The 13,639-nt window shown below is 37.0% G+C and overlaps 1 protein-coding gene across 1 annotated transcript in view; it reads right to left on the bottom strand.

Annotated features, from left to right (window-relative positions):
* GALNT2 (polypeptide N-acetylgalactosaminyltransferase 2) overlaps nucleotides 1-13,639 on the bottom strand; it is an 86,418-nt gene that overhangs the window by 28,484 nt on the left and 44,295 nt on the right. The window contains exons 2-6 of the mRNA XM_063151660.1: nucleotides 9,053-9,143; nucleotides 7,072-7,225; nucleotides 2,070-2,168; nucleotides 1,428-1,495; nucleotides 450-515 (exon numbers count right to left, since the gene is read on the bottom strand). Coding sequence (XP_063007730.1) covers nucleotides 450-515; nucleotides 1,428-1,495; nucleotides 2,070-2,168; nucleotides 7,072-7,225; nucleotides 9,053-9,143 — 478 coding nt within the window. The remainder of the gene's footprint in view (nucleotides 1-449; nucleotides 516-1,427; nucleotides 1,496-2,069; nucleotides 2,169-7,071; nucleotides 7,226-9,052; nucleotides 9,144-13,639) is intronic.

Below are 13,639 nucleotides of genomic sequence, written 5' to 3'. Positions count from 1 at the left end.
AAGCAAATTGTTTGTCTGGCTGTCCATCAACTAAATCCATAAAATGATATCTAATAAGGGAACCAGCAAAAAAAGACAGCTATTTTTAAGCTGCGTCATTTCAAACACAGATACATTTTACAGTGAGACCTTGCATACTATGGAAGTAGCTTAACTAAGGATTCAGGGCAGGAAGAGAAAGGAAAGGTTGAAGATTAAATGCAATTTCTGAAGGAAGCTCACTCTGTAAAAGCCAACAATGGGCAATTGTGCACAGAACAATATGGAAACAATCACAATTACTGTTTTTACCTGAATATCTTTTTTATTCCTTCCACTAGTAGATTTATAAAGTGAAGATCTCTCTTCCAATAAGTAAAGCAGAATGTTCCTTTAAAAGACTTGATGAAAACTAACAGATAAGGCAGCACAGTGGAATTTGTATCTTACTTCCGTAAAATTAAGCCTACCTTCTCGCCGATCATTCCGAAGAACCCGTACTTTTTCAATTTTTCCCAAGAGAGCCCCATCATCAGCTAAAAAAAAAAAAAAAACAATAGGTTTATGAATTAAAGAAAAAAAAGGAAAAAAAGTCAGGTGATGAGAACCAGTTTTTGTATACCAGAAGAGATGCCATCTTGAAAGAAAACAAAAGTTTTGTAGGTGAAAATGTTTGTGTTCATAAATAGCTACTCATCTCACAAGAAATAAAGAAAAATTACCAGGCTAAGAAATTACTACCTTCACCATTTAACTTAAAGCTAGCTTAATTTTACAGTCTTGAAATAATTTTAATTATTTTCTCTTTGCTTTCATTAGACAGTTTCTACATTACATACAGAGAAAAAACTTCCATAAAATTAAATAAACTGCTTTGTTTGCCTATAAGAAAGCTCACTTTCTAACCAACATTAAGACAAACCTGACCTAAGCTAGTATTAGTAAAAGTATTAATGTAAACATATATTAGCTTCTTCTAAGAAATATGACTCTGAGGTCCATTTCAATTGTTTCAACTTCTGTCATGATACACTAGTACCTACAAGACATGGACTTATTTTAGGTTCAGTAAGATTTTTTCTGAGAGACTGATGGAGACAGGCATTCTTTTAAAACAGCACTACAAAAATACTTGTTGCAAACACCATGGGTTTTATTTTTATTTAAGATAACACACTAAGAAAAAGCTCTTTTTAAAAATACACTCTTATTATTTCCTGTTAGCTGAAAGACAAGATATACTGGAAATATTTATAGAGACTTCACATTTCCACAATGACAGATATGGAAGAGTTAAGACTTGGTTTTGACTAAGTCTCTGCCAATTCCTAATCCTCTGCCAATTCCTAATCACATTCCTCTGCCTATTCTCAACTGACTGACCTATCAGCATCAAGAAATCTTACCAGAATAAGCACGGTAAGGTAGGGTCCTATAAAAGTACTTACGATCATTACTGTAGTCATCCACCAGTATGATTTCCTTAATAAGATGTGATGGACTTTTTTTAAGGACACTGAAACAGACCAAAACAAAAAATCATTCCAGCAGTGTTAAATTTCCAAAATAATGTCAGAAAAGCAGCTACTCAGTTAAGCTGCAGTAGAACCTAGCCCAGGATGTTACTTACAACAACAGCTGATGGCCTGTTCTTACAAAAAGCATGAAAAGAGGCACATGTATAATTTTGTGTGCTCCTTCTTCCCTGCCTCCCTAACTCCCCCACTTCCACTATTCCAGCCCCCAGAAATCAGTGCATTAGACAATGTCCAACAAGGAACTTTTGCAGATATCTTTGAGTCAATATCACCTGGGAATCCATCTACCCTGACTTGTTCTTGAAACAGCCAGCCTCCAAACATCATCTGATAATCAGTCCCATACTTTCATGCATTTTAGTTAAGGCGAGCAATTTCTTTAACAACACTACTTCAGGATGTAAGAACTGAAGATCTCAATGAAATTAAAACTTACCTTTTCCTCTGCAAATAGTTCAGTATATAGTTCAATAATGGGTTGTTACTTCCCATTCTTATCACAAGCTGACAGTAATGAATGGTCTGAAAGAAAAATGAGTCTCTTGTGCATACCTGACAACAGTTCGAAGCAAAGCAGACCTTGCCTCGTTATGAAAGGTGATCACCACACTAGTGGCTGGCAAGTCTATCCGCCACTGTTTCCGCTGGCACCTGAAAGAAATAAAACCCTGTCAGTTCAACCTAACTTTGACATCCCAGGCTTGGGAGACTGCCTTCATTGCAAAGCATTTATTGATTAAACTCACAGACACACTGCCTAAGAAGAATGAAATAGGTTGTTTTCAAGTGAGATTATAATCAGCCTGCCTTTTGACGCTTTTGGCAGCTGTTTTAGTGCACAAAAGGCTAAAAAGTCAGTGGCAGATATGGGCAGGTTCAGACAAGTCACCAGACCGTCATCATTGCACTATGTCAAATGTCTTTTGTGCAGCTGAGTATGAAACCAGACCTCTTCTTTTACACTAAAAGCATGCAACACATCCAAGGCAATAAGCATATTTTGAACGAAAATGCATGGTTCACCACGTTTCTTGTTTATAATGGCATGTGCCCACTTCTCCCTTTATTTTTAAAGCTCCTGTAACATCCTGGCCATACTCACAGATAAAACTAGTTTTCTATTCTAATGAGAATTTGTAAGGATCATGAATATTCAGAATGTGAAAAACAGAGCTAGTTGTGACAATGTTGAGCCAACTAAACACAGAACTATATCCTTCCAAACCATAAAGATAATAAATACTCTATCTATGTCAACTCATTTTTCATCACCTCTAGAAACCTGAAATTAATATAATAAGCAAAAATAAGCAAATCCCAAAATGCTTCCTTCAGGACTACATACAGTTAAGCTATTTAATCAAATAAAATAAGCCTAAAAAGATATTATGCTCATTGTATTAGAAACTAACAGTTGTAGAAAACAATGTATATTGAGTTGATGCCAAAAGCATTACAATGTGCCAAGTCACAATACTGATTGCCATTTGTGCAGTGACACACATCAGTGATGTATTTGTTCCATGTGCTTTAATTAAAGGTAGAATTCTAACAGGCCTAGCTGTCTTCAGAAAGAATAAACCCAACTAGCATACACCTGTAGCAAATTCAGCGGTTTCAGTACTTATTTCAGCAATTAAATTCCTGTGCAGTATTAATCAGACCAGTTTTTAAGAGAAGTTTGCCACCCACACTTCTAAAACTAGGCTTCTGCCTGTATAAAAGCCCACTCCACACCCAATTAAACATCTGCAATATGCACCATAAACAATACAACTTCCACCTTCTTGGGATCAGAGAGCAAGCAGTAATGTGCTTCTTCCCCTGCCCCACTCCACAAAAACTCAACAACCTGTGGTACTTTCGATACAACTCAAGCACAGAGTCACACACTAGTGCCTGCATGAAACAAAACATTCTCATGCTGCAGTGACCTCACTTGGCTCTGCACAAAAGCAGAGTCTATGTCAAGCCTGCAACTGCTGTGTCAGATTAGTCTCTGGCTTTGTGGTGGGTGTACACGATGGCTTTGTCACTAGAGCCCTGCATGGAACAAATAAATCTCAAATGCCTGTGCTCCTGAAAAATAAAGAGCAGCTCCTCTAGCGTGAGCTTCTGGCAATTCATCTAGACAGCTAAAAGATGTGTAATTATTATACTCAAAGTCTGTGGGGCCAAAGAAGATATTCTTTATCCTGCTAGCTTTCAAATAACCCACAGAGGACAGAGCTACTGTGTACACAGTCATCACACAAAGCACTCGCATTAGAATAATTAAAAAGTCACATTAAACTTATATTGATCTCTTTGCAGAAGAGAGCACTTGAGCCAGATCATGTATTAGAGAATTACTCAAGGCAATGAAGCCTCTCAATTTTAAGAAAACTCAAGAGAAGAGCACTACTCTGTATTTCTGAGGGAGAAATAACACTTCTTGTCATCCAAATAAAACTGGAGGAATGTTTCACCAAGTATCACTGTTTTCAGCTCTTCATAAATCCCTGCTTTAACTGACTCAGTATCAGTCTTCCTCCTACTCTGCTGTGTCAACAGGGCCACAGTTAAAATTCAAACCAAAGAAACAATGTCATTATTTTTGGCACAAATATTAAACTTTGTCTCCTCAAGCTGCAGCACCTCAATTTTACATGCAGAGTAAAAAAATACATTTATTTAAGACAGAACTTGAACTGAAAATTTCAATCAAGACCTTCAATGTTTAACATAGGTCAGTAAAACCAGTTAAAACATTAAAAGTACATTCCTTCCCCCAGTGATCTGGACTGGTTCATTTAACTAACAATTTTTCCCAGAACCTCTGATTTGTTTGAAACCACTTTTTGGCAGAAATATACATTTTAACCAGTGCAAGGAGAATATTTATTTCAACTGGTCCTAAAGGCACAGGAAAGTTTATTTCTTCTCTACTTAAAAATAAAACTTAAGCGTGAGGTCAGAAGCTTCTAATAGGTGCCAAATGACAAAGAAAACAGTTCAGTGCAGATATAGTACTTGACAGTAATTCCCAAAAATCATCACATCAATTAGAAGATGTGATCAGAAATCATTAGTCCAAAGCATACATGGGGAACACTGGTCCACAAAAATCATGAGGTATTTAATCCTTTATCCCCCTTGGGAAACTATTTTACACTGACAGCAGGACAGTTCTATGAGTTTGCTATTACAACTGTGACACCCACTTGCCCCTTTCTGGATTTCCCAAATCTACCATGAAATGAAAGGAAGCACAGAGGTTTCTTAGAGTTGTGAGCATCAGCCCAAATGGTAGTTTGTGAGCATCAGCTGGAGTGAGAATCCATGTTCCTGCTCAGAGTTCTCTCCACTTCCTTTCTTATGCTGTATCTGCCTGTTTCTCTCTTCTTCCTTTTGCTTAAAACAAAGGCAAGCATCTAAAATGAGTGAACCAAAAGTGTCTGGTGGTACTGCTGCCATGCTTTCACAAAAAGCACGAGGAAAACTTTTGTCTTCCTGCTAGTAAAAGTTTGCATGATGTAAAAAAAGACTTCACAATATAGTATTAAAAAGATGCATAGTTACACCTACACATGTAATGCAGAATCCTGATACACATCAATACAATTAATAACAAGTTACTTAAGAAGAAACAAAGTATTTTCTCACCCAGGTTTCTTTCCTTAAAGAAGACTGCAACAGCTCCACAAAAGATCTTAATCTCAACGTAGTTGGCTTCAATTTTATTAGAAACTAACATGCTTCAAAGTGTCTTGTGCTCAGATAGTCTTCTTCCTATGGCTATTGCTTTTGTTTTTTCCACTGCACACTTCCCAAAAAAATATTTAATGCAGCTTTTTCAGTTTTTGCAGTGAAAGGTCTTCCCAAAATAGAATGAAAATTAAACGCAGCGTGGCAAGGAACTCACTAAGAACAACTTGTAAGAATGATTGCTTCAGTTTGTTTTACTGTTTGGTTCATTTTTTCTTTAAAAGATGACTGTTCACAGACTGATAGGCACTTAAATCTGCTCCATGGCACAGTCTAAGTAATAATCCCAGCTCAGATATAGCCTGTCCCCAGTAACACATCTCTCTCTGGGTTCGTTTTCAGTTCTGTTTAGTGGAAACACTTAAGCAAGCCAGCACATAATAACAAAACCAGCAGTTAAAAGAAATTACCATTGTAATATAATTTATCTCTGGATGTCTCTCTTACTTAAGTTATTCTCAACAGACACCCTTTGTCTTTAGAGACATGCCCCCTTCCCCCTCCAAGGTTATTAGATATCTAAAAAGTTCCAAATTCAGCATATCTGAATAACAGAAACTTCTAAAAAAGTTGAGAGTTGAGTTTGATCTCTTGGAAAAGAACACCTGATCTAAAAAATTAGAATACATTTCTTGTGGAAAAAAAGTATATGCTATGAAGAAAACTCAAAAGCAATTTTAAACTCCTCAGTACAGCATCACAGGCATTGAGCTTTTTACTGCTTTCTTGACAACAGGTGAAACATCAGATTCTTCCTACTTTGACATGCAATTAGCAACAAACTACTTGGTTTACCCCATCTGCAACTACTTTGCATAAAGAAACCTAAACCCACACTATTATACAAGGGATTTCAGACATAACTGAGTTTCTACACAAATTTTCTTCAGTAGGCCATTTCTGATTAAAGAGCTTTATGGAAGAAAACAGGAATCTTCCTGTTCTCTTTCCTGTCCTGGGGTCTTTTTTTGCTTCTTCTACTTACAAATCTGTGAAGGTACATTCCTCCTAACTGTAGAATTAGCTAGGCAAATTAACCACATGTGGTTGGCAATAATATGTTTTGAGACTGGCTTGCCTAGTTTTTAAAACCAAACCAAACCTGGTTTTGTATTTTCAAGTTGCAAAGTCCTAATGAGCAATTTTTTTTAAGCAAGACTCATGCAAGTTATTAAATCCTTTTTAAAATGAAGGTCTTCTCTAACCAATAGTAAATAATATCCTTCCTTACTGTGAGCTGTACTATTTCCTGAAACTGCACAAGCAGCCTGAAAGTATAATTCTGACCTATGTTTACCACAGTGTGACAAAATTGATTCCTTTAGGTTTAGAGTTGACAATCATCACATAGAAACAGAATCACAGACTGACTGAGATCCAAAGTGGCCCTGGAGATCTGTGAGCTCAAATTCCCTAGAAGCAGTACCTGCTACAGTAGGCTCTGCACTGGGCTTTGAATATCCCTAAGCCCAGAGACTTCACACCCTCTCTGGGCAACCTGCTCCACTGTTTGATCATCCTCACTGTGAGAGAGACTTACAAACATAGAAACCGAGAAATGCCACCAGATAAACAGGAAAAAAGAAAGACAGCATCAGTTTGGATATATGGTACATGCTGATGCAAGTCCCAGAAACAGAAAAACTTGAATAAGATTTATTGTTCCTTAACCCACTGTTCAAGGATCAGACAGTTTGCTGCTACTGGCCTTTCTAAAGCTGAAAACTCCTGCTTCAGAAAGAGCAGCTCAAGAGCAATAAATACAGAAAGGCAAATCCAAGCCAAGATGGCTCAGTTTGGCACTTACTGATCATGCCTGGTGTCAGGAATGCTGCGGTCCATTCGCAGTTTGTCACTCTCCACCTGATTGAATTTATTCCGTGCGTACGGATCCTGGCCCGATCGCACCACGGTAGCACCAACGTAGGCGTCCTGATCAAAGTCTTGCCACCGAACTTTCCCTACAGTAAAAACAGGAAAATAGCCAATTTAATAGTCATGGTTTAAGGAACAACATGCAGTAATCCAAACACAATTGATGGAATATCTAATTAAGTAACTAAACTTCAACAGTAGTGTTCACAGTGTAACATCAAAACTCACTTATATATTAAATTTGTCCAGACTATCCTGTAAGTTAGAATCAAATTTTTAAAACAATGCAAAGAATCTGCAGAAATATGAATACCAAGCTTCACTGCCACAAGAATTCAGAAGTTTGCCTATATTAACTGAAAATAAAAAAATAATGATTTAAGGGTGTATAGTTCTGTCTGTGACATCTTTGATGTTTAATTCCAAACTCTAATACTGCTTTGCAGTAACAATTCTCCTGTCTGTTACATCAGGCCAGAAGAGACTACTAATCAACATATGAAATGAAAAAAGCCATGACCTGCTCTACTGCACACTTAAATCTTCTGGTTTCAACCCCTCCAGCTTCTGATAGCTCTCCCTTTCAACCTGTGACACTTCCCACTCCCTTTAATACTCAAACAGGCTATTTAAGGTCACTGGGAAAGTATAAAGTTTGGTCCAGAATACATAAACATTCAAAAAAAGGGAAATAAGAACTGCTGGAAGGTGCAAAATTGGCTGATCTAACACCAGAAACAAAATTTGTAGACAGGTCTGTTAAGCAAAACAAATAACTGAAAATATCTGCCAGAAACCAACTTAAATAAACCAGGCTCTTCAGCTTTTTGAGATTTATTTCTCAATACATACACAAAGTAAAGGCTTTGCCAAACAAGTAGACATAGACAACCAGTCTTATTTCCCTTCTCCAAAGAGTGGCTAAGTTAAGGTAGGCCAAAGGATACAGAAAAAAAGGCATCAAGAGCAAAGAGCTTATGACTGAAAAAGAAAATCATGCCTCACATGTTCCCGGGGATGGGAGTTCCCAGCTGCTTAAAAGAAAGCTTGCCTTGGTTAGTTCTTTCTGTAAGAACTCACAGTATTTCAAATGTTTGGCCAGACATATTTGTAAGCAAAACACAAGGATTCATAGAAGAGAAGCAAAACCTGTGATGCTATCTCATCAGTAGTTGTCCTTGTCACAGGTTAAACTTCTTCAATTGTGTAAAATATTCAAATTCAATTTTCATTTTTCTGTATGCTTTAGTTTGTCAATTGTAGCTATATATGAAATCTCCTTTATGTGAAACAGTTAAGCAGCAAAAGAAGTTTATGGAAACATTTACATGAAATGAAGATTCCTTAACACTTACTTTTCCTAACTCATCCTCAAGGCTTGAGGATTTCACTCAAACAAAATAAAAATCACGTTGCTCTGTTATTTTCCAGCGTGTGACAAATACTGAGCAAGCATGAGGAAAAAAAATAAAGTACACTACCAGCACAGTTAGGAAAATCTGCCAAATCAAAAGCTAGAAATAAACCTAAAAATGTATGAATCTTGGCTGAATCTTCAGTCAAAATAACAGCCCCAAGGTGACTTGTCTGCTGCCTGCCAGCATCATCCACCAAGAGAAATGGACTACTTCTGTACCAGAGGCTTTTACAGTACCCCAAACCTACTGAAGGACAATACAAACATACTAGCAAAGAACACACTCCCTGTTGTTTTATCTCAAAGGAGCAGTGAAGCAGGTGAGATTTAAGGATGCTGAAGCTATAAGCACAAAGAAGTACATGTTGCTAAAGTAATCCTAGCACTTTCAAACGACAAAGAATTATTAGAATCAGAACAACGGCAGTGATTTATGGCTTTCACTGATAAATGTTTTATGGCTATGGATCTTTCACAACAAATCTTACTGCAATACCTGGAGGTAGTGTCTCCACACTTTGTGCCTTGTCCTCCACATCATTGTCACGCACTTCTTTCCTTTTGGGGTCGATATCATTTGGGTCCTCCTGAAAAAAAGTAAATGATCTTTAAAATAATCTTAATTAAGTTTTGTGTCTTCAAAGTAAACTAGGTTTTCCAGATTTTAGACTTAAGAGTGGTCCAAGAAAACAAGGATTTTAAGAGAAACAATGATTATTCTCTCAATTTCTTGAAAAACACGAGAGTCAGACTTTTGCAATTAATTTATGTAAAAATTCTTCTTTGGAAAAATAAAAGGAAATTATTAGGAAAGATGGAATTATTTTTTTAATCAGTTATGTTCCAAGGAGCTACATGTGCAAAAAGGTTAAGCAAGACCTGAAGAAAGCCCTGCTCTAACAAGGAACAGCCTAAACAAAGTTCTTTGAAAAGAGAAATCAGGTTATCTAGCAATTATATCCAGAATGGCACCCTTACTATTGGAAAAATACTTCCAAAATATTTTCCCATTTAATATCATGGGAGTTTATTCTGGGCTTCACAGGCAACTCTGCTGGATTTGTGATTGCAGAGATGTTGATGATTTAGATGGGTGGGGGGCAAATAGTTTCACCAACGCCCTCCTCCAATTGCCAGCATTTATTTTGAACCTATAAATCTCATTTTCCTTTCAACAGGGAAAAAAAAAAATCCTGACCACCACACTTTCTCATTCTTATCACCACAAAAATACAAAACATGAAGCTGGAATTACCCCATTATGCATTTGGAAGAAGTGAAGAAGAGGCTAACTTTAAAACAAAAAAAAAACTAGCAACTGCATGGACTGTATGGAACTTGTACTACACTTAGCCAATTGATTTAAGTGCCATCAGCTTATGTTGCTCCTGCACACTTGCCAAAAGAAATTCTGTTTCCTTTTTTAAATCTGCACCAAAGGAGTCCCATCTATAAAACCAGTTCTATTGGCACTATCCTGAGAAAGAGAAGACCTTTACTACAACATGCAAGAAGATACAACACTGTGCCTGTACTAATCACTGAGTGCACTGAAGCCAAGCAGTACAGAACAGCTCTCATCCCTTACAGGAATCTGCCAGAGTCTCCAGAGCAGGGGGATGGTGTATGAAGTGCATACTGGAAAATATCTCTGCTGTCCCAGCTCCTGAGCCACATCTGGGGAATTTTTTGATGGAATAGTAAGTAGTTGGAACAAGCCTAAGTTATGCTGGGGAACATTTTAACCACAAATGATACCATTTCAGCTTGTCCCCAGGCATCCCAGAACTTTCCAATGTAAATTCAGCTTAAGTCACTAAGTGCTAAGTTGGCACTAATATTTAGAAATATGTTGAAAAAGGCAACATATTTCTAAAATAGTGAAATGAAAAGTTAAATACAGAGGCTTCCCCCACCCCCCTCCTTGAGAAATACAGCTAAATCAGTTAAAAACTGAGTACTACTCTGAGTACTACTAAATATATATATATATATGTGCATGTTTTTGATTGCATCATGCATCAAGGATCTTAGAGACAAGGAAATTTAACAGGTTCTTATACTACATATCCTCATGTTGGTACATGCTTTGGGCTACTGGGCCTTGTGGACCTCAACTGATACCTCTGCTTAGAGAAAGCTGTAGGACAACAATGAAAAAAACCAAAGAAAACCCACACCAATACAAAAGCACACTCCCAAAACCACACAACACATTTCAAGAAAATGTTTATGACTCACACTGATGAGGGAAATTATATGTCACTGTGCACTGAGTCCCACCAGCACAGTGAAATAGATACTTTCTGTATTTTGAGAAAGTTGTATTTCACTCATTATTTGGCATTGTGCACCATTTTAAAGACACTACAGAAACACTGAAATCCAAGTATCAATGGTAGCTGCGAAATTCAATTAAGCTCTTTACTATTCCAGATGACTGCAATGAGTCTAAAAAACACACAAGTTGAAAAATAAATGCAAAACATCTGCTAAACAATAGAAACAATAAAAGCAATAATGCAACCGTTTCTCCTGTAATTAAACAAAAACTATCGAGTACTTCCTCACTGTCCCCCTCCCTTTTAAGTCTTTGGGGTAAAACTCTGCCTTCACATTGATCCTTCTAGGTAAGGTGCACATGCCATTGAGAGTAATTATTTATCAAGTTCTTCCACTTTGCATTTTGTTGCTGCTGTGTTTTGTTTTTTATAAAATAAACTGCCAAAGGCAAAGTTAGATTCAGAAATCTCACAGTTAAATGCCATTTTGAATTCTTAGAAATGTCACCCTTTCAGGGAGCTACTTGGTACAGCCTTCAGACATTTTGAGGTGAGCCAAGCTGCCAGGATGGAAGTTGCCACTGCATATTGCTTGATGCTCACCTTGCCTCCTATGGTTCCTTATAAAACAGTATTTTGATGGGATGGTATGGGGCATTAAGGGATATTTACCTTGAACTTTGTGCCCTAGATTGGGACTTAGTGGCTCTAAAATCAGCAACTCAGTTAAAACTGATACTCTGGTGTAAGCCCTAACTTTCATCCAATTAAGACTTAGGAAGGTACATGTGGGAAACCCCTACCTTTTAGGTGCAAACAAGATCTTACATCCTTTAGCAAGAACTTGAGAGCAGGAAAATAGATGAAAGCAGTTATTGAAATCACAGGCATAAAAACACCCAGTTTCTTTATATCACAGATTGCAAAGTGCTTCAGCATGGTAATTTGGTGCTATATAGGAATCAATCATATGTTCAAATGGCATTACCATGTTGCCATCACCACAGAGTTGCTTTTTCAGCTTGCCTCGAGTCAAACAAAATCCCAGCTTCTAATGTGATATTAAAAGGCCACTTGCTTTTGAGGAGTAATCCTCTTGGTAAAAGACAACAATGCTGGCACTGACAAAACTCATTCATACAGAAAGCTAAGCTTAAGGAAAGATTGAAAGCAACTTAAACTGCTTAAGAGGAGGCATAGCTCTTTCATCATGAGAGCACAAGAGGGAGATTTAATGAATAAAAATTAAAAAGGCTACTGTATTTTTCTACATTAAAATACTACTAATACTTTAAAATAATATTTTCCTGACATTTTTAAAAAGAGCTGACAATTTCAGGCTACAACTTGGTATGTAAATGCACGTGGATGACCACTTGGAAGTTACTGAAAAACAAAAATGTGGCTGCCAGCTAGCAGAGACATTGACCACACATTAGATGCACACAGAACATCACTAGAATAAAACCTTTGTAGCCATTGCTCATGCAGTTATTTTCTTAGGCCAGGACACATATCAACAAAAAAATAAGTGCACACCAGCTAAAATGCAAGTGTTGCAGGGATTTGGCATATTTTAATTTTACACATCATGTCACTGCTTCTGCTACTGAATCAGAAATTAGTGGGAAGACATGCAAAAAAACAAAACTGCAACCTTTCAAGTCCATTCAGTGGGAAATATTGCAATAATACTACAGTAATATTTTTAACATAACAAATCAATGTACATTAAATCTAATTTTTTAATTCAATTCTCTAAATACCTTTGCTATTCCTAAAGCTCTGAAACTAAGGGATGCACATTTATTTAACATTGTTTAAACATTCCTTGCAGCCCTAACCTTGCACAATTCATTATGGTAAATTGACTAATCTGAAGGTGGGGTGGATTTTTTTAGGCTGATTAATCACGGAGTTGCTGCAACTTCTTCTTTCAGGACACTGCAAGCTCTGCATGCCTCAGAAAGCCCACATTACTGACAAACCCTGCTATTACAGCTCACTTTTCTTCCCCTGCTCTGCTCACTCACTCCATTAAGACTAGCTGGAAGACTGAATTTGAGACATGTTGAAGATGCAACAGCAAGCTTCTCTGGGTCTAGTTTCTGTGAACTGGACTCAAAAAAATTGTTTCAGGAAATGATTGGTTACACATTTGCAGCTGCTCTGCTGCAGGGAAAGGATGAGGTAGTTCAAATTCAAAGCAGGATTCAAACATTTTTCACAGCATTTCTACACATATACAACCAAGACATGATCGTATTCCATGAGAAATTTAAGAGTACTCAATTTGAGTTTAGAAAGCTATAATTATACACAGATGTACATTAGTGGATAATTTCATTACCATTATTTAAATCTTCCAGACCACTTCCCTTTAGTTTTGGTATATTTGTATGCATTGAATATTATATTCCTTACAAGCATTGCAAAGCAATTCTTCGTCAATTATTTCACTTGGCATCAAAACCAATTTTAAACAGTTCCAAGTCCCTAGGTATTGCTTCTATATAAAAAAATTTAAACCACACTTAAAACTACTACTGTGTTTCTTATTTTTGTCTCACAATACTTTTTCTCTTCCTTTTAATTATAGTTTCAAGTATCACGGATTTGACATTTAACTGCTACGAACTCGATCTCATTATAGCAGAGATTTCAACCCCACAGTGGCTTCCTATCGAGAGAACAACTTAACAACACGAAACATCCTTCGATACCTTAAGATATCACACAGACCTTACAAGTAGCAACTCAACACACATCTCTGAAAAGCTCTTGAGTTTGGAAATATCTCA

The sequence above is a fragment of the Melospiza melodia genome, chromosome 3 (assembly GCF_035770615.1).
Source record: "Melospiza melodia melodia isolate bMelMel2 chromosome 3, bMelMel2.pri, whole genome shotgun sequence".
Lineage (NCBI taxonomy): Eukaryota > Metazoa > Chordata > Aves > Passeriformes > Passerellidae > Melospiza > Melospiza melodia.
The sequence above is the reverse complement of the archived record's forward strand: the minus strand, read 5'-3'. Positions and strand labels throughout refer to the sequence as shown.